Source organism: Theobroma cacao, chromosome 2, assembly GCF_053813885.1.
Source record: "Theobroma cacao isolate CCN51 chromosome 2, ASM5381388v1, whole genome shotgun sequence".
NCBI lineage: Eukaryota > Viridiplantae > Streptophyta > Magnoliopsida > Malvales > Malvaceae > Theobroma > Theobroma cacao.
In genome coordinates, this window is record NC_142640.1 from 44110710 (window position 1) to 44133412 (window position 22703).

Here is a 22703-nt window from a genome sequence, read left to right on the forward strand (position 1 = left end):
ATTATTGAAAATACAGCTCAATTTGGTTAGCTTCTCCTCCCACGCACTGTCTGCTTCTATACTTCCTAGGCTCCATTTCCAATCCCAAATTGTTGATTTTTATTGAAAATTGCTCGTATTTTCTTTACACTCAAAAGAGAAGAAGGGTAAAGACTGCAATGGTTTTACCGTTTGAGAAAAAAGATGTGGCTTGGGCTGGATGTTATCAAGAACAAGTGACCAATAGCCCAAGGTTAATTTAGACATTTGCGTAGATGTTAAAATAATACTCCAGAAAAGAAAAACCCTTGGCGGGAAATTTTAGCGCAAAAAGTGAAGTCGCAGATGGCAGATGCTCTACTCTTCTCTCTCGGTAACTCGATTTACATTTTACACCCATGGACTCCGATTCAGACTCCGACGGCTCTCACATCTCCGCCACTCCTCCACGAGACCCGTTCCCCCCTCCGCGGCGGCCACCGCCTCCTAAACCTCCTACCTCCTCCTACAAATCCAAGATCAAGCCGTCCTCTCATTCAGAAACCATTTCTAAACTCAAAAAACCATCTCCAAAACATACGAAACCCGAACCCCCACCCAAATCCATTCCACAAACAGAGCCACCGCCCCTCCCTTCTCCCATCGGCACTCTTCCCTTCCAGATACGCCGTCCACCGAATCAACCCCACCCAGTCTCCACAGTCCGTTCCCTCGAAACGCTCCCCGCCGGTTTCTTCTCTACACACCGCGCCTCCTTCTCCAAAATCCAGAAACCTTCCCTCAGTTTCGAACCAGAAATCACACCACAAAAAACCACCGAACGTAAAATAAACATCTCTGATTTCTCAGATTCCTCCAAAACTTCCAACAAGAAGCTTCCTAATTTGATAAGAGCTGATGCTCCTTTACCTCCAGTTAATTTACAAAAACGCAGTGTCGAAGGTAACTTCGTGAAGCTCAATATCAACGGCTATAAACGCAAGTTCACCACCAAAGGTAAAAAGACGAACAGTTACTCTTCCAAATCGAAGTATTTCAAAAGAAGCAAGAGAAGAGTCAAATCCGAAGTCAATACGGAGAGCATTTGTGACGAAGAAGGTTTAGTTGCGGAAATTAAGCAGCAGCCTAAAGCGGAGAAAAATATAAAGTTCGAGTCTATCGAAGCGGCGATTTCGGCCGTTCGAAAGGAGGCGTCAGATGAGAACCTGGTGAGGTTGTTGAAAGCGATGTACGGGTATGATTCGTTCAGGGATGGACAGGTGGAAGCGATCAAGATGGTGCTTGCTGGCAAATCGACTATTCTGGTTTTGCCCACCGGAGCTGGGAAGTCGCTTTGTTATCAGATTCCGGCGGTAGTTTTGCCGGGGATTACGTTGGTCGTGAGTCCGTTGGTGGCTTTGATGATTGATCAGTTAAAACAGTTGCCTCCCGTTATTCGAGGTGGTCTCTTGTCTAGCAGTCAGGTTGGAATCGGGTTATCTATCTCTTATGAATTTATTAGTAATTGATAAATGGTGTAAAGTAGTGTTTTTGCATTGAAATAGGGACCTGAAGAGGCTGCCGAGACGCAGAGGCTGATTCAAGAAGGGAGCATAAAAGTGAGTTTATCAACAACATCAAAATCTCTAGAATTTTCCTTGATGAGCTTTTCATAAATTAAACTTTTGAGTTGAAATAGTGCCCAAAAGCTAATGTTTTTGTGGCTTGTGTTTCAGGTGCTTTTTGTTTCACCAGAAAGATTTTTGAATGCAGACTTTTTGTCAATATTTTCCGCTACTACCTTTGTATCACTTGTTGTGGTAGATGAAGCTCATTGTGTATCTGAATGGTGAGTGGTTGAACTACTTTGTTCTTTGATTAGTGTTGGTTATATCCCTTCACTTCCCAATGAAATTTATTTACATCACTTGTAAGTATCCCATGTATTAAAATGAATTTAAAATTAACAGGTCACACAATTTCCGGCCCTCATACATGCGGCTTAGGGCATCTTTACTTCGTGCAGAACTCAATGTTGAATGCATTCTTGCAATGACTGCTACTGCCACAACCACGACTTTGCATTCTGTTATGTCAGCTCTAGAGATTCCCTCAACCAATCTCATTCAAAAGGCACAATTAAGGGATAACCTACGGTTATCAGTTTCTTTGAGTGGCAATAGGCAAGTCCCGTGCTACTTTTTCATTTTACTTTTACCCCATGGTTTAGGTTGTTCTATGAATCTTGGAATATACTTACTAATAGTTTAAACATGATAGAATGAAGGATATGCTAAAGTTGATGAAGTCCTCTCCTTTTTCGGAAGCTCAAAGCATTATTGTTTACTGCAAATTTCAGGTAAAGATGCTTTTCTTTGAATGTTTTAGCGTCTATGGTTCTTGTCCTGTGTTGAATGATTCTATAGCTCTATTCAATTTGCTATCTATGCTTAAGTTCTGAGCAGTTCTATTTTTTGGATAACCTCATTTGTGCTATTTCTTCAAATAGCTTATATTAGCAATTTAGGATGTTCTGCACCTAAATTCATCTGGAAGGTAATCAAAATGTTTCTGAAATGCATCTGATATCAGATTGCTCTAGCTACTGCTTTTATGCAATCTATTTATATTTCTCAGGCCATCAGTAATATATACTTGCACTGGATTTTGCAGTCTGAAACTGATCTGATAAGCAGGCACTTATGTGATAACAATATTTCTGCAAAGGTGAGAATTTCATATTTTCAGTTGTATGTTGTGTAACTTTTTCTGTCAGACTTTATGTTTAATGGCACATAGCAACTCTAGAAAGCTTATTTTTAATTTCCATGTAGAGTTACCATAGTGGTATGATGGCAAGGGATCGCAGCCGCATACAGGAGTTGTTTTGTGCTAACAAGATTAGAGTGGTGAGAATTACCCTGGTCCACTCTGACTGCAGTATCAGAATTATGCACTGAACATGTTTCTTTTTCATTTTAAACGCTTTATAATAGTTATAACCATTACCTTAATTGCTGTGTATCTTTTGTAAGGTTGTTGCAACTGTCGCTTTTGGCATGGGGCTTGACAAGAGGGATGTCGGAGCTGTAAGAAGAAAGACTTATGAATTCTCTAGTTTCTCTGCATCATATTCACATAAATTCTAGTTTAATTTTTTCCACTTGGGCTTAGTTCAAGTGGTAAGGGTGAGGTGGGGTTTGGCTAGAGATCTTAGATTCAAGCCATAGGGAGCCCTTGTATAAAAAAAAAAAAAGGTCCAATTTTTGGTGCATTAATGAATTAAAATATAATGATAGTGTACTGTTTATGTGTCATAATTGATCTTATGTGAAAAGGGTAGGCCACTTCTGGTCATCTACTCCAGTTTTCCTGGTTGTCATCTTCACTGAGGTTTGACTTCATCAAGCAGAAAGACGGTTTAGTCAGTGGAAAATTGTTTTTAGTGGGAATTATATAACGGAATCAATTTGGTTTAGGTCTTTGGGAATCTTTGATACCTCTGTGGAAGCATGTAGGGCGGTAATTGATTTTTTATCCTTGTGGGCCTGGGCAAACGCCAATTTCATTTGTGGACTTCATCTTGTGTATATAAACACTTGCTAGGTTTATCACCATGTGATAATAACAGAAGAGTTTCTTCTTGATTTCTTCCAGGTAATTCATTATAGCTTGCCAGAAAGCTTGGAAGAGTATGTCCAGGTTGGTATTTGCTTCTTAACTATTAGGTTTTACGAAGGCATTCTATATCTCAGTGTCTGCTAAATGAAATGAATGATCACCTCTTGTAGGAGATTGGGCGTGGTGGACGAGATGGAAGATTGTCCTATTGCCATCTCTTTTTAGATGATGTAACATATTACAAGCTCCGTAGTCTCATGCACAGGTATTAGCATTATTTTTGTCTTTCTTGAAACATTTATTCAAAGGATTCAAGAATTCTGGAACTGATATATAACATCGTGTTGTCAGTGATGGAGTGGATGAATATGCAGTAAACAAATTCCTTTGTCAAGTTTTTGCTGATGACACAAATTCACATGGGAAAGTTTGTTCACTAATCAAAGAATCTGCATCTCGCAAATTTGATATGAAAGAAGAGGTTCTCTCTCCTACCATGCTGCATGAACTTTCAGAATTTGCATTCTAATATGTGCCATAAAAGAAATGATATCTACATAATCAAAATATACAATTCTCTTAAAACATTTGTTCTAAAATTTGGGGTAGGCTAGTCTTACTATATGACGGTTCTTCTTTCACTGTTCATTTTTTAAAACTATGTTGGTAATCTGACAATGAGCAAAATATTGGCTATCATTCCTCTAATACAGGTAATGCTCACACTCCTAACCCATCTGGAGTTGGGTGAAAGACAATACTTGCATCTGCTTCCACAGCTAAATGTTACTTGCACTCTGAATTTCCATAAGGTAATGAATTTTCAAGTTTATGTCATATGTCTCTGACCTCTGTTAGATATCTCTTATGTTTTAATGGCTTTAGGCAATTAGGTTTTGGAGATTATTTAAGCCCTAAGTGGACTTTTTCATAAAACTTGGAAACTATTAAGTTAGGTATTAACCAAAGATTGGAATAATTTGCATACATGCAGACTTCCCCAACCTTGCTTGCTGACAAGGATACTGCAGTAGCAGCCATTCTGAAGAAGTGAGTATGCTTTTCACGCTTGATTATGATGGCAATTCTTCTTTCAGGCATATACGTCCTGGCAGAGCTAGTTATGCTTTATCAAATTTTCAGGTCTGAAATTAAGCAAGGGCAGTATGAGCTCGATATACCCACTGTGGCAAATAGCATTGGGGTTGCACCTAGTGACCTGTTGAATCACTTGCAGAATCTTAAGGTTGGAATTATCTAAAGAAACCAGTTCTTGTTGATTCTTATACATGTTTATGTGTATGTGTGAGTGACAGAAACACTTCATTTGAGTGGAAGACTTCTCAATACCAAACCAAAGTCATCTTAAATTTTCATCATCTGCCAATAAAAGATATCTTCGCGAGAGACCATATATTCCTAGATTATGCCATTACGTTATGTTTTTCCTTCCCAGATTATCTTACGAAGCTATTAGTTATTTGTAATGAAATATATTTATGCATCACGGTTTCTAAAAGATGACAAAAAGGCCTATGCATTGAAGGTGATGAAATCACCAACAGTTCTGTTGATTTGCATTATGTGTATGTTTGGAACATAATATGGCTTCAATCCACTTTTCTACAACCTATCAGCAGTTGTAGAAAACTTAAAACTCATTTACATCACAGTACAATATATTTCTTTAAAGCGAAGTGTTATTTTTCTGTAGTTATATTTGATTGCTACACTGCTTTTTCATGAATTGATCATAACCATTACTTTGTTCGTCCTTTTGTTACTGGTTTCTTGTGCTTAATTTGGAAGCAGTATCATTTTTCATCTTATTGTTTTTGGAGGGAGCATTTCACCTGCAATTCTTTTTTACTACGATCTTGTAATTATCCAATCACAAGAAAGAATTATGTAGGATTCAACATTTATAAATGTGGGCTCCACATAATATTTTGGTGGACCTTATATTGTGATTGACTAATTGTAGTGTAGTAATTGTAGGAGATATGCTCCTGTTTTTGGGATTGTCTATAGGTAAAAGGAGAAATTACATATGAGCTGAAGGATCCAGCCTACTGCTATAAGATTGTGGAGGTTCCTAGTGACTTTTGTTCTCTCTCGGCACTTCTTACCAGATGGTTACTGGATATTGAAAATTGCAAGGTAATTGAGTCTTAGTTTAATCATTTAGAAGCTGTTAGCATTGTTGCCATAAGATATTAAATTTTTTCTGTGGGGACATTTAGAGAAAAGATCGTGCAACGGTGTTTAATGCTGTAATTTATTTATGTGGCTGTTATTGCCCCGGAAAAGATTCATGTCACAGTAAATGTGGCAATTTCTGTTCCTTGACTGGCAATAAGAACAATGATGCGGTTATAAAGCAGCCTTTCTCCACCTCTAAGTTATGAAGTACTCTTCTTGTTCTACTCTGATGTCAAGGAAATTTAGTATAACAGTGGGATGTTATTTTCATAGCAACCAACATATCTACTTGTTAGCAATGCAAATTTCCAGTTGACTTATAATACTGTAGGCTCTAATGCTTCTCAGAAACAAATTTTCCCCTTCTTTTGTTTGTTAACTTGGACCGAATATTTTTCCACTTCTGAATTAGGTATGGAAATTGGACACTGTGTACAGTGCTGCAGTCTTTGCAGTGGATGCATGTGAGAAGGCACATGGTTGCAATGTTTCCCAGCAGACATCATGCTTGCAACAGAGGATTTTGGATTATTTTAAGGGAGACAATAATCCTGATGTCCTTGATAAGATGACTCACAATAGGTAGATACAAATTCTTTGGTCCTTGGCTTTAAGACAGTAAAGTTGAATGACATTTAACAAGGATACAAGATGGTTCTTGAGTTCAAATTTAAATCCATATGAATAATGTCCCTGTTCACACTCTTTTTTTTTTTTTTTTCCTTTTTTAGTTTTTCATGCCGAATATGTCATTTGTTTCTTTCTCTCTTGTAAGTTTTATTTCACCATAATGATAGAACTATCATGTATGTTTGCAGCCCTTTTTTGCGAGCAGATATAAAGGTAAGGGATACACAGCCAATGTAATTCGGTTCTCAAGGGAACTCATAACAATACCTGATCTGTTTGTTTCAAATAGGTCTTTCTGCAGAGCAATTCGCATATTAAGTTTACTCCAAGAGCTGTCGCAAGGATAATGCATGGCATTGGGAGCCCAGCCTATCCTTCTTCAACTTGGTCAAAATCTCATTTTTGGTATGTTATATGTTTCTTAGAAATCCTTGGCATTAATTTTTAACTTTTTATTTTTGGACGGATCCAACACCATTAGTCGCCAGTGATAGTCAAGAAGCCAGTGAAGCAATCCAGTTGAACATCTTGGGCAAATCATAACATCTGATGTTTATGATTATTTTGTTCAAATTATAATGCTGATATCCAAGAATTATTAACATGAAAGCATTTGCAAGTTTCTTGCTTCAGTATACTGTAAGTTTGGACCACTCATATGATAGGTTGTCTAGAGAGATCTCTTGGGCCAAAGTTGGTGCCCACTAGCCCACATGACCCATTGTCGCCATGCAAGGAATGTTCATCCTTCTCTAGATGTTTTGCCTTAAGATTTTTAAGGGTTTCACAGAAACTGGAGAAAATGATTACTATTTGTTTCACATATTTCCTGGAATCTTGCATGATAATCCTATGAAGTCTTTGAACAGCCAGGTGATACAAGAAGAAACTAGGCTTGTTCAAATGTTGCATGATGTGGGCTAAACTCAGGCCTTTGTTAAACTTTCCATTTGAGAAAAAGTCCAAGGATAAATTGTTGTTTTACTGCCCTTTAGCCATTTGCTTGGGCATTATGCTTCCCCAGTGCCTAGCTGCGGTATTATAATCTTTTTCATGAAAGTAGGAGCCAAGTTGATTATTCTAATTCTGAGTTGCAGGGGAAGGTATACACAGATAGATTTCAAAGCAGTTATGAATGCAGCGAAGGCAGAACTTATGAATTTTGTTGGGAAGGATGCACCTTTGTTTGCTTAGTGTCATGTTAAAATGCAAGCAACTGAAGTAGAGAGTCATTTCAAGGTACAGGTGGTTTTTTTTTTTTTTTACTTTGAATTTTTTTTAAGTTCATTACACTCTACCTTTGTCCAGCTATTTGTGAAAGTTCAAAAGAATTTTGCATATAGCAGGTGTTTCTGATACTTGTTTTCCATAATGCTTTGGTGGTTTAGAAGTGGGTGTGCAGAATAGAGAAAACCTGGTAAAAAGGCGATGACATGCAGGTGTAATTTATATGGCAGGTAAGCTGCTTCACCCTTCTTCCATTTTTGGTACTTTAAAGCTAGTGCCTAATGACCTTTTCTCAATGTTTACACATCTGAATTAGCCAAATTCAGTAAAAGTAACAGGTACATCACTAGAGTAAATTAGGACTCTGAACTTTAAGGGTATTATGAATGCAAATAGTTAAACAAGATTGCGAACAAGAATGTATAACATGATGAACTAGTCTGGTTGCTCCTACCATTTCTGCCCAACATTGATGCAAGACAATGCCATTTTGATTCATGTATGATATTAAGCACATTTAATATTATCATCTTGCATTTTGTTTGGCGTCAAAGATTAAAAATCTTGGAGCAGCATAACAACCAAAAGACCTGATGATATCGTGTCATGATATTCATGAAGGTGACCATCACATCTTACAAAAAGCATGAGCTGAAAGGAAATTAGAGAATCTACTTGGCTTGGATTTTTTCTTTAAATAATTGATCTAATATGAGCTACATGATCATGCAATTATCAGATGGAATATTGGAACTTAAAACTGACAGTGATTGTGCATTTTGTTTACCGCTGGCAGTATCTTGCATTAGCATTTAGGCATCTAGCATTCTGCTTCAGCTATCCTTACTTAAACAACTGCAAGCCAGAATATCCATTATTTGTAGAAAGGATATGAATTTGACATTTGAATTTTCCTTCCCTTTTTTTTTTTTCTTGCAGACTGCATAAATGATATATATGGTACAAAAAATTTGAAGTTTGGGGGGGGGGGGGGAGGGGGGGGTTCACTTATTTTTCCTGGCTCTCCTCCCCCACCATGAGAGAGCTGGGTGGGGAATTGAACGGCAGCTGGGGGTTGAGAGTGAATGAGGCTATTATCATATTAGTTTAAATTCTTTATTTATTATTTATATTGCACATATGGGAATGAGATGATTAAAAATCCCTTACCTGGCATTGAATGTATGGATAGTGATTTATCAAGGAACAAAGAAAGGAATCTGGATTATACCAGAATATGTGGGAGTTATTCCTAAATAAAAGCCCGTTTAGGGTGTCAAATCAAGTTAATACCATTTTAACAGTCAAGACCCATAACCTGCAGTGTTGTGCACGCAAGCGTTTGTGTCTTGAATCAAACTAACAAGTACATTAAAAGGCAAAATAAATAATAATAATAATAAAATTGCCATCCGGCCGACACTTTGTTCGAGGCAGCTGAAAAGCCTGAAGTGAAATCTTTGGTTTCGTTGAAATGACTTGTCCCCTCTTGTTTGGGCCTTTGGTGTCCTTTATTCAATCAATTTTTATTTTCTTGCAATTGAATTTGAGTTCAAAGGATTTGCAAAAATTCCAATCAGGTTTCTCCAACCAAGAATATCTGTTGGCTCACTCTATTATTTGATTTAGGGAAATGCACTTTCTACTTGGTGAGATGTGAACTTCGACCACATTCTTCACTAATTGCTGCCACTTTCTGTTGTTGATGATACTGTTTATATTACTTTAAAAGGGAAGTGAAAACGATCAGTTTTTCCACTTAAAAAGAGACTAATCTTGCAGAAGACATCAAGTTTGATTTAAGTTAATGTCAAGATATTATTACTACTTAATTAAAGAAACTTCAATGAAATCATCATCAAATCTCAATTAAAATCAAAGTATTTTTGAGGTCTTATATCAGAATTTTAAATGTATATTGAAGTTATAATTTTTACTTGTACATATAACATTTTTAAGAAAAAAACCCCATAATTTTAATAGTTAAATTAATTTAAATACACCCATTATTCATTTTGAATTAGTTAATCATTTTTAATTACAAGCTTTTCACGTTACCTATCTAAAGTCTAAAAAAGTTCAATTGAAGGTTTACCATAATTATAAGTGTAATTACTCTATAAACCATATGACATCAGATACATGGGAGAAGAAAAGTGAGAAGGATGATGTGAGAATAGCTTACATAGCAAATTAGCAACTAGAAAAAAAAAGGAAAAATAATTAAAAAAAAAAAAAAGAAAAGAAAAGAGAGGGCAAGTGGCAGAGGGAGAGTATATTCGAGACAAGAATTGGAGCAAAGAGTGGCATATTCAGTTGGACGTTTTGGAGCGTTAAAGAGAAGGCGAAGACCGTTTGTTGTTAACATGGGAAAACAAGCGAGAAGAAAAACCCAAATACCGAACAGGCAAACATGCCATTGCCACCCTACCCTTGAAACTTGAAAACAGTAGTTACAATCAAGCAAGCCCTTCTCTCTCTGCTTCTGAAGGATTCGTTAAACTCGCCACCTAATCCGCTCTTCTTCATTAATATACCCTTCCAAGAACCAGTCTTTGTTTACTTGTTCTTGCTCTCAATACATCAATCTTTCTTCATTTATCTCTTTTCTCTTTTTTTGGGTCAAGAAGACTTTATATTACACGTTCAAAAGAAGGAAAGAATATTCAAAAAAGAGATTAAAGATGGATGAAATGACAGCTACATCAGGGACTTTGATTCAGAATAGTTCAGCATCATTATCTTCATCAATGTCTTCTTCCTCCATTTTTACTAACTACCCTCTCATTTGTGCTGTTATTGCCTTCGCTATTGCCCAATCTATCAAGTTCTTCACCTCCTGGTATCTCTCTCTCGTCAATTGTTTTGGCTGCAATGAATCTTAAACCTTTTGTTTGTTCTAGCTATACTTCTTTTTATTTTCTGTTGCAAGATTATAGAATTGTTGACTTCGTATCTAGTCTCGAGAATGTTCTTGTTGATTGTCTTTCAATGGACTTGCTGCCAAGAGTTTTAAACTGGGTAATCATTGTTGTGGTCATTAATGGAGGAATACAGTGGCCTTTCATATTTGTTTAGGTCTTAATTTGATCTGACTCCAGAGCTGCAGGTTTATAATAAAGATATATAACAAGTGATTAATGACAACTGCCAAATATGTCGACATTCTTTTTACAGATCTTGGAATGATTAGTTCACGAGACCTGGTTTAAGAATCGATTTTAAATTAACTTGAGTTTAATTATATCCAAGTTCATAACTATACAATCTTCACCTATAATTTTAGAGTCTAGATATATATGTTTTCTTGAATCCTGGGGTTACTTTGTGCATCTTCATATCCTTTTGACCTGCTTCTTGATAATTGAAACTGCAATTTCTAGTTTGTAAGATAGCATTCGGAGTATGATGGCCTTTTCTTTTATTATTTTCAAAACCCAATTGCTGGCTGTTTGTTTGTGGTACGGGGAACAAAATCTTAGTGCAAGGAAACATATTGGGTACTTATGCAGATAATTGATAGAATGTAGAATTTGTGTGGCAAGCTTGTACATCTTTATTTATGATATAGTAGTGTCTGTTCTGCTATTTGCACAAGTCGTTCCACTAAACTTTTTAGTTTAGTTTTCTCCTAAGAGTCTTAAGGTTTCTTAGACTTGCAGGTATAAGGAAAGAAGATGGGATCTCAAGCAACTTGTGGGATCTGGTGGGATGCCTTCATCCCATTCTGCTACGGTCGCTGCTCTTGCTACAGCTATTGGATTCCAAGAAGGCTTTGGAGGAGCACTATTTGCAATTGCATTGACCTTAGCATGCGTTGTATGATCCCTTGTTTCTTCATTTTATGGTTGGCATATAAACTATGTAGAAAACGTTGCACTAGACTCTGAGGACATGATTTTGGATATCGCTTTCTTTGTCTCTGCTAGTGCTAATCCGGGTTTTCTTTGATTTGCAGGTAATGTATGATGCAACTGGTGTGAGATTACAGGCTGGACGGCAGGCAGAGGTTTGATTCTTTTGCTGGTGTTTTCTGATTTATTCTCATCCCCCATCTTCCCCTAAATGCATTCCCCCCCCCCCCACCCATGCCTCTGGCCAGCCTTTCTTATTAATTGGGATGTTACAGAAGCTTTAGTTATATGACTGCATGCTTTCTTTATGAAATGAGATGCATAATTTACTCGGTTTAAACTGGATTCTTTCATGTATTCATTTGCAAACCCTATGTTGTTCAGGTCCTGAATCAAATTGTTTATGAATTGCCTGCTGAACATCCTCTGGCTGAGAGCAGACCATTACGTGAAGTTCTTGGTCACACCCCTCCACAGGTATTTTTTTTAGCAGATTATTGGCAATAATTACTTGATCCAACATTATAATTTGTTGTTCTTGAAACATCCTTTAGTTAAGCTGCTTTTTCTTTTAAATAACAATCAATTGAGATGATGTTGTAATCTCTGATGTCTTCTTCAGAACAATACTATAGCTAATATCCATATATTTGAATGAAAAGTGAAAACCATTGTTAAGTTAAATGCTACATATATTGCAACTAATGGCTATAGCAATCTGAGTTATATTTTAACATAATCTCTGGTCCGGTTAAAAGCCGAGATTGTAAAGAGCAATAATCTTTGGTCTGGTTTCCGACAACATCAGGCACTGCAAGGTCATCAGACATAGTTGCTTATATAGAAGAGTTAAGTACAAGAATAATTATTTATAATGTAAACATTCCATTTCAATTACAGGTTATTGCTGGCGGTTTTCTTGGCATTGTTACAGCAGTTTCCGGAAAACTGATTGTCCTGGCTACTAGTTAAAGTTGATGCACATGTAGATCATAGATATCATTTGACAATAGCATTGATTGTTGAACTTCCTACTGCCTCGCAAAAGAATTGAAACTCGCAGATCTTTGCTTGTCAAGGGAGATTTCTCAGATTTGAATGCTAAGTTTCCGATGTCTATAATATCATGTTTCATTGGACTACCTTCCATTCATTTTAACCAGTAGCATCTCAATCTTTAGTTGCCTGTATGTCTGGTGTGATAGTACGATTCGTGTAAATGGAACCTGGGACACATGCTCAGTCTGATCAAATGTAAAATAGCTTCCATGATACTTACATCAGTTATGGGCTTCTACTACTGGCTTTTGCATTCCTTTCTCGGATCAATTTATTTGTTGAATTATACAACATCACATCTGATGGATAGTGATTTTGTCCAACAAGTGGATCAAAACAGAGCAGACAAGATAACCAGCTTCATAGTTCTACAATATGTTGCATTTGTCAAACATGCAATAATTCTAACGAGGATACATTGTTTCCACTCTATTGAAATTGGTGAAAATTGTACACTCCTAAATTTGAAATACATTAATCACAAAAGCCATCCCACTGCAGCTACTACATTTGAGTTGCCAGAAGTTATTATGAAGCAAAAAAATTAAAAAAAAATATAACTCGTGCACTGCAGCCATCTTCGGCCCTCTCCGTTTGCGCCATCCCAAAGACTCTGCAAACAATAAAGAATTTTCTTGCTGAGGTATTTTATTTTATATGAATCAATACTGAACAGCTTTCCAGTCAATTATGATAGAAGTCTTCAAATATTCAAGGCATTGTTTCTTATATTGGTTGACTCAATTCCTAAAATGGTAGAAAAAACCATTTTCATCTCTGAATAAGGATCCCCTACAACACTTGACTTTGAACGCCAAGCAATATGCTCATCTGGCCTGACTAAAAGAGATCCTTTATCCGTCATCTGACAAGTTCTCCACCATGACAATGAATCTGATGGCCTCTGAACCTCAATAACGTCTATGTAGTTCTTCCAAGGTGCTAATGTTAATTTGCTCCCCGGTTGAACTCCAGTAACAGTACCAGCTGGCCATATTACACACACCTTGGTAGAGATTTTACATTCCTTGGCAACCTTGAATGCAGCTTGAGCAAGATTATAAGACTCGTCCACTGGTGCTATAATGAGAAGGAACTCAACTTTGTCTGCAGACACAAGATCAAGTGTAGAAATGGTTTCCTGCAATAATTTTAACACAATTAGATAAAACAAAAATGCAAGATGCTTCTGTTCAAAACACTTCCAAGTCCTCTGGCAGTTATGCTAGCTGAACTTGGAATCAGAAACAGAAATCTGATGTCACTAGTGAAGTAAGCAAATTGAAATAAAGCTCCTCATTCCCGGAGAGAAATCATAGATCATAACATGCACAGGACCAGCATGCTTAGAGATAAGATGACATCAGAACCAGAAATCTGATGTCACTAATGAAGTAAGCAATTGAAATAAGGCTCCTCATTTCTGGAGAGAAATCCTAGATCATAATATGCACAAGACCAGTATGCCACAGAGATAAGACAAGAATGGGCAACAACTTCACAAGCTTTACAAGAGAAACCATAAATACGTAAAAACCAAAAGAAAGGTGCATAACAGAATTATATACCTCACTTGGAAGATTTGACAAAACCCTGACAGTCATATGAGGCAGCCTTGACCCTGGATCTGCACAGGGAACAAAATCCCTTCGACGACCAGTAGGCACTTCAGGAGCAGGCACAGGATCCGTGCTGTCAGGAACAAGTGCTCCTTCAAGGTACCTTGAGCCCATGCAGAGATTAAGATAGAAATCATATATTCTAGTATTTCTTTAAATGGTTAGTACAAGAACACAAAGCTCTTAAATTGTTTAATTCCTTCAGCTATGATAGTTGCAAGTTTTAAAGTAATTCTACAACATGATATTGATACCTAAAGCCAAGATCCTCAGCAGGAAACTGGAGTTGAAGGCTCTTTCCTTCTTCAAATATATGCCTTAGTTTTGCAAGCCTTGACGATCCAAGTGGGTTATTTTCATTTAAAATGAATTCTGAAAGCTGTGAACGACCTATAGAAAAAATTCCATCCAAAATAGCCTTCTGCAAGCCAGATGGTAAAATGGAACCAACCCCCTTAGTAATAACTTGGTGCACTGCACAATAAGCAAATGGAAGAATAAAAATGTCACTGATGAGCTGAGACCAAAATTTCTACCTTCACAGGGTTTGGAATTAATGGTGCAAGGGAAACAGTAGGATTTTCAGATCAATGGCTACATTAATTAACCTGAATTTGCAACAGCTGGGTCGAGACCAAGAGTTGCAGGAACTGCCATCGCTGCTCTGAAGTTCTGAACGCTAAGAGCTGTATTGAAAATGGCAATCTGACAAAAAAATAAACATGGAGATCAAGAATCAATAACTTACGAACAATATAGAATGAGAACAAAAGCTGAGAAGGCTGAAGCAATACCGGCTTACGTTCTGTTTCATATGTGGCAAGTAAAGAAGATGGTGTGACACAATTTAGTAGAGAAGCAATTTTCCAGGCCAGATTATGGGCATCCTGGATTCCAGTATTCATCCCTGCATAAACCATGTTAAAATCCTATAAATGGTTTTTTCCATATCATAACTAGCTCACAAAGGACATCAGTTAACAATCCTCATAAGCATTATTCATGATGCAACATGTAGTAATTTTTATATTATAACAAGCTGTACAATAAAGGATTTTAGAATCCAACCAATTACAGTCCACTATGCTGCACTTCAATACTCAGTAGCTCTTTCTTCACTTAATTTAAAAATTAGTTCATCGGGAGTTGCATATACAAAAGTCACACTAGTACGTCTTCATGCAATTAAACTTGTCATCATGAACCCCATTTTGGACCATGTTAGACCTATATGCTCCTTTTAACATGTTCTTTCCTTTTACTCCCTCCACTCAACCAAGAAAAAGAAATGGGCAAAATATTGCATAATCAATTTTATAGAGTTGCCAGCAGCAGCAGAGGGAAAAATAGTTAATTCTGAATGATTGATAAGCATGTTTTTACTGTCAGCAAAACAAGAGTGCTACTAACCAAAACCACCGGCAGGAGGGAAACGGTGAGCAGCATCTCCAGCAAGTATTACTTGATTGTTGCCACATACAAACTTCTCAGCAACTTCAGCATGCATGATCCATGGCTTAATATCAATCACGGCTATATCTGAAAGCTCTCGACCAACCAATTTGAATATTAACTTCTTGCATATCTACAAAAAGTTGCATCCTTCAACGAACTGTTACCAAAAATTGAGAAGGCATCCTTATTTACATATTACGTCTTATAATTAAAAGTAAAGTCATATCATGTACTTAATTGAATTGTTAATCAAGATGCTCAGGTAAAAGGATCCCCTAAATTAACTGATAACTACTGAAATATCATATTATGGAAAGATAACGTATGTTATTTGAGTTTTGTAGCTTGTTACATCTAGAATATCAATGATGAAAATGGGTGCACCTTCATCCAGCTGATTTTTTTTTTTTTTGATGGGGGTGGTCGGAGGGAGAGGGGTGGGGGGGGGGGGGGGGGGGGGTGATCATCCTAACCATCCAAATCTATAATGAAAAGAAATACCTCAGGGTTGAAATCTTCCAGGTTTTGTTGAGGAGGATAGAATGGGACCTGAAAGATGATGAGCAATAAATCATCTTCAATATATGGTGCATGTTAAAGTAGCAGTTCTAAGTCAACGGCAATGCCAAATATTTCCTAAATCCTTCAATACCTGTAATACAAATTCCCCTTGCTTAAGATCATGAGCAACAAGAACCCCAATAGCTTCAGTGTTGAAAATGAAAAATAGCATACCGGGTCTCTCATTAAGCAGGTATCGCCCAAGGTCATTGCTCAAAAAATGAACACTAACAAGTTTTTGCAAGTCTTTTTCACCTTTTAAATCTATTCCAACGAGCTTTCTCACAGTACTTCCAGCGCCATCAGCACCAACAAGAATTTTAGACTGAATTTTTTTCGTCATCAACTTGCCTTCCTTGGAAAAAGAAACAGTTGCAGTAACACATTGACCAGTCATTTCTACGGAGACACACTCATGCCCCATCAAAATTTCCCTTCCCCTGAGTGGCTCATGATCAAGGCCTTCTGGACCTTCTGATGTGCAAATTTGGAAACCAAGGTTCTCCAACAGCTTAACAAGTAACCTAGTTAACTTGTACTGTGAGAAGTGCGCAACAGATATTGGACTAACAATTTTCTCGAAATCTTGCAATAGATAACAAAAGAATGGATTGATGGAATAATCTTTAGTCAAGTATATAACATTAACTTTGCTGAATCATTTGCAAAAATTGAAATAAAATTTTAACTAAATAACAATAAAGATGTCCCTGCAATCTAAGATAGAGTGTTAAACTAAAGAAGCTGAATTGAAAACAGTAACTAGCAAGCCAGCAACAAATAAAAACTACAGAATCAGTCCAACCTTGAGGATGCATATGGTCCACTGAACCTAGCATCGGACCAGTGAGTGAAGTACAGTATATAAATTTTCTCCAAAAATCTACAGGTGGTTGTGACCTTTGAATCTCCTCTGCTAATCCATCCAATTTCCGAAACACCTAACAACCAACAGTTAGAATAAAGCTCAATACTTCTTCTACAGTAACCAAGTTACGCTCAATCTTCCATAAAGAAAGAAAACCAACCTCCATAGTTCGGTTATTGATAAAATGAGCTTGCGGGTGCTTGGAAAACCCCTTGTTTTTCTCCAAAACCGTGCATTTTACCCCTATAGGATATCATTATTAACTCACCATATATTTGAACATTTTTTAAAAAAATATTTAAAAAGAAAAATGAACTCATAATTTTATATTGATCCGCTCACTCCAAACCAACAAACAAAAAAAGCTTAAACAAAGATGAAAAAATTGAAATGACGTATAAAAATACAATAACTAATTAGACACTTTCCATGTAAAAGTTCAAAATTTTCTCTCTTTCATAGTGAAAAATGGAAAAAAAGAAACTTTGGGTCACAGAACATACCAAATTTGGTGAGAAGAATAGAGAGAACGAGGCCAACAGGTCCTGCACCAACGACCAAAACAGGAAGAACAGAGTCATTGCTGTTGAGAATTTGGGAGTGTGAGGAGACTCCCCTTTGAATGTAGCCAGAGGGGTGCACTCTGATTCTGGGTTTGGCTCCATGAAGGAAGTTAAGACCCCTGATAAACCCTGAAAGCCCCATGATCAAGAAGAAGCTGAAGCAAAGTGGGGAATAGAGTAGGATTCTTTGAAAAGCCACAGGCAGTTCGGTTGGTGGTTTTGAGCAAGTTGGGTTTGGGTAGCCCAAGCCCATTGTCTGTTCCAGGTTTTAGACTACGAGCCCATTGCCCCGAAACCAGATAGACATGACATACCTTAGGCAATGGCGCAGTTGAGATCAGCGTCAATAAGCCATATCAATGACACATGAATTCAAGATCACTTCTTATCAAAGCTAACAAACTCATCAATTCAACCAAATCTTCTTCAAAGTAGAAAAATGGAAATTTTCATCATGCTTCGGGTTGGGAGTATTAAAGAAAATTACCCAACATTGAGTGCAGTCAAGATTGGGCTGTCATAGTAAATATTTTGATGGGTGTGGTTTGGGCAAAAGCAACCTCATTCTCATCCCTAGCTGAAAAGCACATGCAACATTTCTGAAAGAAAAATAGTGTAGCTAGCTACCAGCAATGTGCTCTCACTGTCCAGGACGACTTGAGTACCAAAAGACAAGTCAAAACTTTACTGACAACTACGCCAACAGTCAATTTCATACTTTAATACACTCACAGATGCGGCCCATCACAGCCACGTGAATGACTTCAGAGCTCCCACATTATTAAAATCTCTCTCTCTCGTTATCGATCCTGGACCGACACCAGCCTCTGATATTCATCTGACAATCCCTCTTCAATCTTCACCGCCCACTTGTCACCCATCTAACACCAAGCTCCTACTAGCTTAGTAGCCGTTAACAGGGTAACCGTATTTCGAAAAACAACTTTCTCTCTAGGAAGTAAGTGATATTCTATGGAAAACAAAGTTTTTTGTCCACTGGCAGAACAGTTCTCGAGATTTTCATTGCGAAGCGTAAGGTAAAGAAGTGTGAATTCCCGTTTTTTACTATTATTTTTTTTGCCATTAGATATTATTTACTGTGCCAAAATACCTTATGTTTGGTTTTTGGTTATTCAAGTTTTCAGCGATGTAAACTTTTTTTTTTCAATATTTTAATGTTCAATGGATCTGAAGTTTGAAATTTTTATCTTTAGCTCTGACAATGTGTTTCGAAAATCTATGATTTTAAGACATTATTCTCTGTTACATTATTTTTCCTCTGCAAAACCATCTGCCTTTTCTCTTCTTTTTATACTTTTGTAACATCAAAGTCTTGTCCAATCTGTTTAGTGAGTCTGGGAAACTATTAAGCTTTCATTGGCAGCAGCACTGCTTAACAGATAGATTTTGCTAGTTGCGTTTGATTAATGGGTGTTTAGTGTTTAAATATGGTGATTAGTTACCTTCGTGGATAAATCCCACATGGGTGATGGGACCCTTTCCTGCATAGATTCCAGTGAAGGAAGTTTCAGATATTTCAGTGGTTCCTGTTGAACATTATTGATTCTTGTTTGTTATAACTACTCTGCTAATTTGCGTTGTAATTGCTTGTAAAAATGAGCTACAAGTTTTCTCTATGTAGAGTAGAAGTGGGAAGTGGAGTGGCTAGAAAAAATTTTGGCAGACTTCTTTGCTAAGGTTAGCAAGCTAAAAATTTTTAGTAGTTAGTGTTTAGTGGGCTCAAAATTCTCAAAAGTTTGATATTGAAGTAAGTGCTTGTGAAGTATGAATCTGGGGCTAATATCTCAAATCCTGGATCTGTTTTCTAATGAGAGAGTAATTCTATGTTGGCTAACAACTTAAATTTCAAGATAGGATCTGAACATTACTGCTCTGCTAAGGATCTATCTGCAGGCTAGTGTCATTTGTACTACTTGTTAGCCCAAGTGGAACACAAGGAGAGAAGCTTTAGAAAATGAGATCTATAGAAGATAAAGGATGCTATAACCTTGGACCTGCTCAGGAAATATCAAGCAGCAGTGCCATTAGTTTTGAGTTTCATAAAGGGAATGGGACTAACCGTGCTTCTCATCATCGAACTGCCTTAGGCAAACCAACACCTTCAAAATGGGACGATGCGCAGAAATGGCTTGTCGGATTGTCAAGAGGTAGAGACAAGAGCCAATCCAAAACCACACCTCGGAACTCCAATGCTGATGACAGAAGACTAATAGCACCAGTTCCACAGAAGGAACAAGATTATTCTAGCAGTGAGGATGAAGAAGCAGCACAAGCAAATGGATTTGCTGCTGCAATGTTATCTAATTTCGAAGGGGAAACAAAGAAGGTGGATTGTGATGAGGCAATTTGGCGAATTAACAAGCTTGCAGAGAACTCGACATCAGCTGTTAGATCAATATGTGTGAGAGATATGGGGACCGAGATGACCCCTATTGCAAGCCAAGAGCCATCAAGAACAGCAACACCTATCAGAGCCACGACTCCTGCTGCAAGGAGTCCTATTTCTTCAGGATCTTCCACCCCAGTAAGGTGCCAACATGGAGTACCGGGTGCTGAGGGCTATCAAGCAGGTCTAACATCAACTGAGGGCAGAGGCGAGACTAATGCGGCTGCCAGGGGAAATGCTCCAAATGGACCGTATGGGCAAGAATCCATGATACATGAGAACAGTAATTCAGATCAGGCCAGAAAGCAGAATACTCTAGAAACTCGAGCTACGGCTTGGGATGAGGCCGAACGTGCCAAATATATGGCAAGGTGATACACTTTTTCTCCTTTCTCTGGCTAATAACTAGCTGTAACTAATTAACATGGGTGCAGAGCTTTCTGAAGGACTAGATGAAATTAATTATGATGTAATGTGGATCATTTTCTACTCAAGCTGATGTGATAAGCGTATTTCTTGCATTCTAGGTACAAGCGCGAAGAAGTGAAGATTCAAGCCTGGGAAAATCATGAGAAGAGGAAAGCAGAAATGGAAATGAAGAAAATGGAGGTAACTAATCAGCTAGATCTATATGAATGGCATAGACTAATTACGTTAAAGACATGGAAATTCATCCCAAAACCATTATACCTACCTTGTTTGCGCTGACCGAAAGGAACTTAGACATATTTGTTACACACTTCACCGTTATGCTTGCTGCAGAAGCATTGTTAGCAGCAATTAAACTTCCCAAAATGCCAGAAGATGATCCGTTTTTTAATATTGTTTGTGGGTGCTTCTTTTTAAGTTCTCTTATTGTGGCATTTCCATTAACATTGAATGAGTCATAGAACTCTTAACTTTTTTAAACAAGCTTGTAAAATGTAATGATGCAGAGCCAGAATGAACAACACCAACTGTTTTCATTGGCCAGAGAAAAAAAAATATTGATGCTTTAATGTTCTATGTTTCCAGATAAAAGTTTATACTCAAGTGATTAAGCTTGTACCAAACAACGCTTTTGTGCGCTTCTGGAGTAATTGTGAGGATGACTTTCTTAGGAATTCCATGAGTCAGTCTGTGCACATATCCTTTGAAACGTTTTCTTCTCAGTTTACCAAAATATTGACTGTTGCATCTGTCTCCAAATCCCAAAAGGCCTTGCTGTTTTTCTGCCACGGTTTTGTTGACTTAAAGCCTTTAGGAATTTGAAACTAAAACCATTCCACAGTGAAAGCCTTACATTGGTGATTTGATGTCCATCCTATCTTACCAACAGTCCTTATGTTTTTAGGTGAAGGCTGAGAGATTGAAAGCTCGGGCACAAGAAAGGTGCTCAAACAAACTTGCTGCTACAAGGAGAATAGCTGAAGAGAAGCGTGCAAATGCAGAAGCAGAACTAAATGAGAAAGCTATGAGGACTTCCGAAAGGGCAGATTACATAAGGAGGACTGGTCACCTTCCTTCTTCATTCTCTTTCAAGTTGCCTTCCCTTTGTTGGTAGTAACTCTGCTGCAAATGTTAAATGCCAGATCCAGCTTCAATTCCTATTCTGCCACTTTTTTAAATACATATATAATGTACTATTTTATTCCTGGGATGTGATTGATGCTGAAAAATTGCAGTAATGTGGTTAGTTCCTTCAATAAACGATCCCCAACCAATTTTTTAGCAACAGTTGATCAAGATTCTTAGTCCTGTTAATAATCATATATGATGCAACTGGAAGAGCATAAGACTGTCACATCTTTTCTGTTATTACTACTTCAAAAGTACTGATGATACACTAATGAGCATGCTGTTGTTCTGGTTGCTCAATGAAGCAATTTCACTGGAAAAAGACTGAGACAAAAACTGCAGGTCATGGCATTAAATGTCAGCTAGGATTTATTAAGTTGCCATTATTACATATCAAAATGAAATCATTTGGAAGTTTAGCGATCAGAATTGTGCTTATATTCCTTCATCTTTCTTTTTGATCACATGGTGTGGACAAATTCTCAAACAAAAAGGGCAAACAGGCCTTCCTAACTTGCTAATTTGTGGAGGAAAAAAACTCATTCCTCCTGCGGATTTTTTAGGAAGCATTAAACGGAGTTGTTAGCTTTACCACCAAGAGAACTTGCGTTTGAACTAGTTATGAGACTCTGATACATATGTTTTCTACTTGCTTGTATTATAGAATGAAAAAATATGAGGAGAGAAAGTGGCCACATTTATGTATTTTCAATTTGTTATAGCTTATGATTATTTGTAATCATACTAATAGCACGCTGAAATTCATCCAATGCCTACTAGTACTATGGTAAAAGATTTAATTTTCAAATTTTAAATAATATTTTTTCTTTTTGTATTAACTATAAATATGAACAACACAAAGACTTGTGTGTGTGTGTGTGTGTGTGTGTATATATATGGTTACATGCCCATGTCAATGGAATGTGTCTTGGACTTATAAATAAGAATTTTTCTCTATTTAATAGACATGTTATTCGAGTTGAAAATATGAATCTATAAGTTTACTCAATTCTTCACTTATGTGGAATCTTCCATGAGAGATATTAAGATCGAAATAGGTTCAAACTAAGAAGGGTTTCTTTTCTGTATAGGTGAAAGAGATAATACAATGAGAAACTTATA

At 37.2% G+C, this 22703-nt stretch overlaps 4 protein-coding genes across 11 annotated transcripts; 3 read left to right on the plus strand and 1 right to left on the minus strand.

Moving 5' to 3' along the window:
* The first annotated feature begins 304 nt into the window (after nt 1-304).
* Nucleotides 305-8643, plus strand: LOC18609700 (DEAD/DEAH box RNA helicase family protein). Of its 8 annotated transcripts, none has more exons than XR_001926306.2 (21): nt 305-1442; nt 1524-1577; nt 1695-1807; nt 1929-2141; nt 2239-2317; nt 2632-2685; nt 2793-2867; nt 2994-3047; nt 3616-3660; nt 3750-3844; nt 3931-4060; nt 4293-4391; nt 4574-4629; nt 4723-4825; nt 5611-5739; nt 6194-6363; nt 6600-6624; nt 6701-6816; nt 7509-7656; nt 7800-7868; nt 8578-8643. XR_001926306.2 is itself a non-coding variant. In XM_018114519.2 (20 exons), the coding sequence occupies exons 1-19, from the start codon at nt 378-380 to the stop codon at nt 7603-7605; spliced, it is 2772 nt and encodes a 923-aa protein (XP_017970008.1). In that variant the 5' UTR covers nt 305-377; the 3' UTR covers nt 7606-7650; nt 7800-8162. The 8 variants fall into 8 exon arrangements, 3 of the variants coding, with proteins under 3 accessions (XP_017970008.1, XP_007045005.2, XP_017970009.1); XR_016024609.1 differs by having other exon boundaries at nt 7803-7868; nt 8578-8641; XR_016024608.1 differs by having other exon boundaries at nt 7509-7650; nt 7803-7868; nt 8578-8641.
* A 1311-nt stretch (nt 8644-9954) lies between these two features.
* LOC108660979 (uncharacterized) lies at nt 9955-12792 on the plus strand. The gene is made up of 5 exons (XM_018116334.2): nt 9955-10480; nt 11301-11457; nt 11597-11647; nt 11877-11969; nt 12393-12792. The coding sequence occupies exons 1-5, from the start codon at nt 10323-10325 to the stop codon at nt 12462-12464; spliced, it is 531 nt and encodes a 176-aa protein (XP_017971823.1). The 5' UTR covers nt 9955-10322; the 3' UTR covers nt 12465-12792.
* Nucleotides 12793-12953: 161 nt separating this feature from the next.
* EMB2421 (FAD/NAD(P)-binding oxidoreductase family protein) lies at nt 12954-17803 on the minus strand. The gene is made up of 11 exons (XM_007044945.3): nt 17558-17803; nt 17215-17297; nt 16992-17127; nt 16278-16771; nt 16127-16174; nt 15581-15755; nt 14965-15077; nt 14779-14875; nt 14425-14644; nt 14120-14273; nt 12954-13692 (listed from the first exon to the last, which is right to left on the minus strand). The coding sequence occupies exons 1-11, from the start codon at nt 17757-17759 to the stop codon at nt 13255-13257; spliced, it is 2160 nt and encodes a 719-aa protein (XP_007045007.2). The 5' UTR covers nt 17760-17803; the 3' UTR covers nt 12954-13254.
* A 756-nt stretch (nt 17804-18559) lies between these two features.
* LOC18609702 (Remorin family protein) lies at nt 18560-21773 on the plus strand. Its single transcript, XM_018114750.2, has 4 exons — nt 18560-18654; nt 19532-20395; nt 20552-20633; nt 21358-21773. The coding sequence occupies exons 2-4, from the start codon at nt 19593-19595 to the stop codon at nt 21565-21567; spliced, it is 1095 nt and encodes a 364-aa protein (XP_017970239.1). The 5' UTR covers nt 18560-18654; nt 19532-19592; the 3' UTR covers nt 21568-21773.
* The last annotated feature ends 930 nt before the right edge of the window (nt 21774-22703 follow it).

What these genes read in the sequence shown, in the direction of transcription:
- LOC18609702 (XM_018114750.2), top strand. Translation starts at nt 19,593, where the DNA reads ATGAGATCTATAGAAGATAAAGGATGCTATAACCTTGGACCTGCTCAG. An exon ending in CGTGCCAAATATATGGCAAG is followed by an intron (nt 20,396 to 20,551) that starts GTGATACACTTT and finishes CTTGCATTCTAG; the next exon opens with GTACAAGCGCGAAGAAGTGA. An exon ending in TGGAAATGAAGAAAATGGAG is followed by an intron (nt 20,634 to 21,357) that starts GTAACTAATCAG and finishes TTATGTTTTTAG; the next exon opens with GTGAAGGCTGAGAGATTGAA.
- LOC108660979 (XM_018116334.2), top strand. Translation starts at nt 10,323, where the DNA reads ATGGATGAAATGACAGCTACATCAGGGACTTTGATTCAGAATAGTTCA. An exon ending in CATTGACCTTAGCATGCGTT is followed by an intron (nt 11,458 to 11,596) that starts GTATGATCCCTT and finishes TTTGATTTGCAG; the next exon opens with GTAATGTATGATGCAACTGG. An exon ending in AGGCTGGACGGCAGGCAGAG is followed by an intron (nt 11,648 to 11,876) that starts GTTTGATTCTTT and finishes TATGTTGTTCAG; the next exon opens with GTCCTGAATCAAATTGTTTA.
- EMB2421 (XM_007044945.3), bottom strand. Translation starts at nt 17,759, where the DNA reads ATGGGGCTTTCAGGGTTTATCAGGGGTCTTAACTTCCTTCATGGAGCC. An exon ending in CCCAGCTGTTGCAAATTCAG is followed by an intron (nt 14,645 to 14,778) that starts GTTAATTAATGT and finishes CTTATTGTGCAG; the next exon opens with TGCACCAAGTTATTACTAAG. An exon ending in TGTCAAATCTTCCAAGTGAG is followed by an intron (nt 13,693 to 14,119) that starts GTATATAATTCT and finishes AAATTATTGCAG; the next exon opens with GAAACCATTTCTACACTTGA.
- LOC18609700 (XM_018114519.2), top strand. Translation starts at nt 378, where the DNA reads ATGGACTCCGATTCAGACTCCGACGGCTCTCACATCTCCGCCACTCCT. An exon ending in CTCCGTAGTCTCATGCACAG is followed by an intron (nt 3,845 to 3,930) that starts GTATTAGCATTA and finishes TCGTGTTGTCAG; the next exon opens with TGATGGAGTGGATGAATATG. An exon ending in GCACTCTGAATTTCCATAAG is followed by an intron (nt 4,392 to 4,573) that starts GTAATGAATTTT and finishes GCATACATGCAG; the next exon opens with ACTTCCCCAACCTTGCTTGC.